Source organism: Sardina pilchardus, chromosome 14, assembly GCF_963854185.1.
Source record: "Sardina pilchardus chromosome 14, fSarPil1.1, whole genome shotgun sequence".
Lineage (NCBI taxonomy): Eukaryota > Metazoa > Chordata > Actinopteri > Clupeiformes > Clupeidae > Sardina > Sardina pilchardus.
In genome coordinates this window covers 10,167,723-10,173,421 of record NC_085007.1, presented here as the reverse complement: position 1 = coordinate 10,173,421, position 5,699 = coordinate 10,167,723, and the positions used below count along the sequence as shown (strand labels likewise).

General features: G+C 45.0%; 1 protein-coding gene across 3 annotated transcripts; it reads right to left on the bottom strand.

The window, feature by feature from the left end:
* Positions 1-227: 227 nt before the first annotated feature.
* btf3 (basic transcription factor 3) lies at positions 228-5,212 on the bottom strand. Of its 3 annotated transcripts, none has more exons than XM_062553994.1 (6): positions 5,125-5,212; positions 3,909-3,977; positions 3,659-3,772; positions 3,177-3,378; positions 2,323-2,379; positions 228-679 (listed from the first exon to the last, which is right to left on the bottom strand). In XM_062553994.1, exons 2-6 carry the CDS (start codon positions 3,975-3,977, stop codon positions 633-635), a joined length of 489 nt encoding a protein of 162 aa, XP_062409978.1. In that variant the 5' UTR covers positions 5,125-5,212; the 3' UTR covers positions 228-632. The 3 variants fall into 3 exon arrangements, with proteins under 3 accessions (XP_062409978.1, XP_062409977.1, XP_062409979.1); XM_062553993.1 differs by having other exon boundaries at positions 5,062-5,207; XM_062553995.1 differs by lacking the exon at positions 5,125-5,212 and adding an exon at positions 4,898-4,917.
* Positions 5,213-5,699: the final 487 nt, after the last annotated feature.

Sequence of the window (5,699 nt, the reverse complement as noted above, 5' to 3'; positions counted from 1 at the left end):
TGGGAAACCCACTTTCAGCAAATTACGCTGAGATTCAGAGGATAGTTACGCATCCTCCTACCTTACTCTGGGGTAAACAGCAAACAAGTTTTATTCCGAAGCGTTCCCAAAAGGGCTGTTCCTTTAGGCTGCATACAAACCGTCTGTGCTTAAGTATCAGCGTCACTACAAGTTAGGACCCCAACTAGCCCCAACTATCCCCCTCTATAAATACACATGCCAGTCAGTTTAAGAGGTGTTTTGATAGCAAACATTTATTCCAGGTATGCATGTTTTATTTCAGCAATGGCTGCAAAGGAGTTGGCCTCAGTAACACGGGAGACAACAGCCACAATCAGCTCCCAACTCTCCACATTCGCCAAACGCACACTCCAGCTCCGACACCGGACTAGAGCGCGCGGACGCACGTGCACGCACACACACACACACCTCCACCCATCAGACAGGCCACCGAGGACAGCAGTGCACGAGAATACCAAGCAGAGTTTCAGGAAGGATGGGGTGGAGTGGGTAGGCGTTTTTTGGGAGGGGGGGAATTAAAAAAAAAAGGAAGGAAAAAAAAAACAATAACATCGTCCCATTTCGGCTTGTCGAGAGTAGAGGTTCTGTGTGGCGTGTCTGACTATTCTCCTCTAGTTAGCCTCGTCCTTCGACGCCTCGTCGAAATTCTCCACGAGATCTGAAAGACAGGAAAAAAAACAAAAAAAAAACAGATGAGGCGAGAGGTCACACAGCTAACGGCACCTCTCAAAAGGTCATCATGACAGTCCTGCTTCCCACATACATAAACACACACACCAGGCTGGGCAACTGCTGGACGGCTAGAGTGAGTGTGCAGATCATTCCCTGATGAAGAAAATGAATTGAACGCGGGGAGGCCCTGACAGTGTTTATGTGAAACCTGATCTGAGCAGCAATTTGAACAGTTTCCTCACTCACTCTCTCTCCCTGCCTGCCTGTCTGTCACCCTCAACCATTGACCGAGTACGCATTTGGGTCTGTGTGTGGCCACACTCTTTGTCTGTGTGTGTGTGTGTGTGTGTGTGTGTGTGTGTTAGAGCCAGGGGACTGGAAAAGCACACAGCTGTAAAAATGGTCCTGTCGAGGATCAAAAGGAGGTTTCCTTTTGTGAAATGAAATCTGATTAATGTGACTTCCAGAGAGCAGCTCCAGGGAGCAGGGATGGAAACCACTCACGCAGGGCAGGGCAGGGTTGGGGGTAATTGTTTTCAGTTCGCAACAGAGGTGGGGGGGCGGATGGTGGGGGCTGCTGTAATGGTGCGATGGCACAGGCAGTTAACCCCTTGTCATCGCACTGCCCTGCTCCTTCAAAAGCTTAGGGAGCAAAGACTAATCGATTGTTACATTTTGGGGGAAACTTGGGTTACAAGAACACAGGATCCTTCAGATGGCTCATAGATCTGTGTGTGTGTGTGTGTGTGTGTGTTGGGGGGGATTATAATGACAACCTTATGCATCTGAATCCCTCTTCCTTCCCTAAGAAACCCAACCGCAGCCTTTGGGACCCATGAACAGCGGAGGGCACGTCTCAAACGTTGGGGGCTGATAAGCGAGTAGCTGCCTCGGGAACAACCTCAACAAGGACCATTTGGCCGTCACCACGGAGATGCCAGTTTGTCACGAGCAATAAACATAAATGAGGTTCTTCAGCAGCCAATATATCTCCTCCTGCTCTACCCCTCTCCACACAGCCAGGGGGCAGGAGAGGCACACACCGATGCTCTGTGTGCAGCTGGTGAAACAGCACACATGTAAGGAGGGGAGAGTTTTACTTCAAACTCGGTCCTACATGTTCCCTCAGTTGATCTTTTATATCCAAGCGGGGGGAAGTGACTGGTGAAGACGACAACGACAAACATGGTCCTGGATCCATTTACAGACTTGGAGGCTAAACCTCATTCCAACAAATAAAACTACAATTTTCATATTAAATTGACACAAAAACTGACTGCTTGTCAAAATCAAATATAATTACATTAAAATATGTTGTCTGAAATCCTTCAAGGAACACACCAGCATTTTGGGAAATAAGCTCATCTCCCCTCTAACTTGTTAAAAGTTTAACTATATACAGGCGAAACACGGCTGTTTGGGATTTGTAAAAGTAACACCAGAGCTTTTCAGGTGCCGTGTGCAAATCACTCCGCCCAAGTTGCAGTGCTTCCCCTGAATGAGTATATATATATATATATATAGCGCCACCAACCGAATACATAGAATATAGGGCAAAAAAGCTAAATTCCCAAAATGCTCCTTTTCCTTTTCCACGCATGTTCCTCTCACGTTGAAGTCATCACTCACCTGGAACGTCGTCATCATCTTCCTCTCCTCCGGCGATTGGTGCCTTACCATCCCCAGCTGTGGAGAGAGAGAGAGGGGAAAATAAAAAGGTTAATTCATGCCGATTCACACACCAATACTTAAATTCATTCAACACAGGTTCAAATTACAAGGCACGCTTTGGGCTGAAGACCAGCAGTTTCCAGTAACTCATATTTCTGTGGCTTTAGGGAACTGGAGGCTGTGGCACCAGTGACTGTGGCCTGGCCTGGCTATAATTTGACATGAAATGGAAATAAAACAGGCTCTGCCGGATTGAGAGATAATCTGCAACAGTCCACGCCGTGGGGGCCTGCCACTGCGAATGCCACGGCCATTTTTAGCCAGTTTTTTACCAAGGAAACAGCTGCAGGCAGTCACACACCCCCCACACTCCATGGAGTCACACACACACCTGTCCTTCTGTGTACCCTCACACTCACAGTAAGAAAACTACTGATGACTTATTCTAACCTTATTTCATTACTAAATCTGACAGTTAACGAAACACTTGAGACTTGATCTCCAGAGTATGTAAATGGACATGTCTATCTACAATAAATTCAATCTCACATACACAGAGAGCAAGAACTCTTTTTCAAGTTTACTCACACAATCGCACACATTTTGTTTTGCATCATAGTGAATGATCGCTGATCACCACGATGGGAACAAGATTTGTCTCTTCAGTACTGTAGATATTCTGAACCCATTTCAAATACAGCTTTCCGTTAACATGGGAGACCTGGGAAGCTCATTAGCCAGAAAAGACGGTCAACTCTTCCTAACTCTGCTCAGAAACTGGCCGAGCGTGTTTGACGCGCGGTCTCACACACCTTGTTTGGGCAGGTTCTCGGCGAGTTTCCTCAGGCTGGTTAAGCTGTCGGCTCCAAGCTGGTTGAGGATGCTGGGAAGCATCTCTGTCAGCTGCTTGGTCTCAGCGTGGCCGGTGATGGTGAAGGTGTTTGCTGCCAGGGAGGCCTGCACTTTGGGGTTGTTGAAGTGGATTACTGTCCCCTGGCTTGTGAACATGTTTACCTGTACAACACATAAGGTATGCAAAACAACAGGTCAACACTCACAATGTACTTGAGTCATACAAATGTTCCACTCCATAACATAATGATCATATAAACAGCTATAAACGTACCAATGCAGTTAATGAGAGAAACAAAGTCATACGAGGAAGAAAATAATCGGCACAGCACCTGCTGTTAGGATTTAAGGATTGTATGGCCAGCTGTCAGTTAAGACAATATCAGAACACTGCTCTTTAAGAGTGCCTCGCTTTGGTATATTTCTAAACATACAACTTTACCTCTTCAATGCCAGAGATGTTGTTAACTCCCAATTTCTTGAGAGAGAACTGGAGTTTCTTGTCATCGGCGGTGGCTGTTCTGTGGACAACCTTCTTCTTTCTGCGGGCTGTTCCCTATCAATCAAAACACAGGTTGGCCATCTTGACATGCTATATATGAGCCCTACCAAATGATTTCCAACTCTTTTGAAACAATGGATGACGTTTTACACGTGCTCACACTCAGCTTTAAATCATGAATGACATTTACCTTTCCGCCGATGCGGACTTGTGCCTGCAGTTTGGCGAGTTTCTCCTGATTCATTATCGTTTCTTTCATCTGGGAGAAAAAAAAAAACAATGAAGACCTGTTTATATACATTTAACATGATGATACTGCAGTATATGTGCGTGGTTTATTAGAACAAATAAATAATAATATCCGTGAATTCATTCAACAGGCCGGAAAAACTCGACTACTGATTTCAAACGGCACAGCACAACTTCCAACATAATGGTTCTATAGGATAAATATTCATCAATGTAGATATCAATAGAATCCATCCTGTACATTGATATATCACGATGGCACCAAACAAAGCCATCAGCTGACATGTGTAAAGGGTTAAAACTCGTTGCCAAAAAGAAGCGTGGGGTAACTTGTCCGCAGATACAACACAGACTTGTAAAGAATGTTAGCTGGCTATGCTTAGTCAGACCAAAGCCAAACACGTCAAAACCTACTTAATTAGCTATTGAATTACACATATTCTTCACATGAGGCTTTATCAAAGTTATGAGATGCGAACAAGTTTGTAAGTTGACGAAATTGTACATAACTGGCCTATAATGTTATACGTTACTTGGCCACACGTTAGGCCTTGCTAACACCAGCTCTTCACAGCTAACTGAGCTAGCCACTATCTTTCACACCAGCATGTCGAAGGGCGATAACGTGATCGCGCAATAAGTAAACTCGGCTGTCAACAATGTCGATTACAGGAACAAACACGGTCTAAATGTACATTATTGTTCATTAATGAGTTCTCCTACCAAAGCATGCCTTAATTAAGGCAAATTAGATCAACATCATCTGATGTCTTTAGCACATTAGCTAGACAGATCTGGCTAGCAAAGCGTAACCGTTAGCATACTGGCCACTCGACAGAAAAGTGAAATATGTAGCCATATCGCGTTATATCAAATACGAGTGAAGTCTGCGTTATAGAATAAATCTTTTGAAATTAATAAAGTACTGACAAACTCTTTAGTATGCGTTCGCCGACAATACGGTGTGCTCCAAAAGCTTTGGGCCTGTCAATCCAGAGCACCCCTCGTCTCAACTCCGCACCAATTTACTTATATTTGCTGGTTCGGTAAGAGTCCGTTTTTCCCCAGGTTTTGAGAACAAGGCTCTAAATTACCTCGTGTCTCGGAGCTGGAAGTGCCTGTGCAGGAAAGATAGTATTTTAGGGCTCCTCACTGACCTGCACGCTAGCAGCGAAACACACGCGGAGAGCAAGATGGAAGCGAGAGAGGGTGGCGGAAGTGACGTCCGAGCACAAATGCAGTAGCGTGGGCTGTACCCAAAGCAGAACCCCTGGCTGGCGGAACCGGGGAGCTATGTGAGCCGAGTGCAGAGAGATCACAGATCACATCGGGCCAGAATCCATGCGCAGTCTACATCACGGCCGTCGAAATGGGACAGTTCATACCGCATAGTCAGGACTTGCCTTCATTACCCTTTATGCGTATGTTAATCTTCATTAATGTGATGGCTGCAGTAATAACATTACATTTTGGTTTTATCTTTCAATAATAGGCTTCCAATCAAGCTAAATCATTCTAGGCTTACCATAAAATAATCAGACTGTTGACAATCTTTTATTATTCTAATGCTGTTACTCACTCACTCTCTCTCTCACACACACACACACACACACACACACACACACACACACACACACACACACACACACATTGCTGTAATAATTAAACAATATTACCACAGAGTGGAAGGCAAAAGGCAAAACGTGCTGTTAAGCCTGAGTCTATAAGCTAC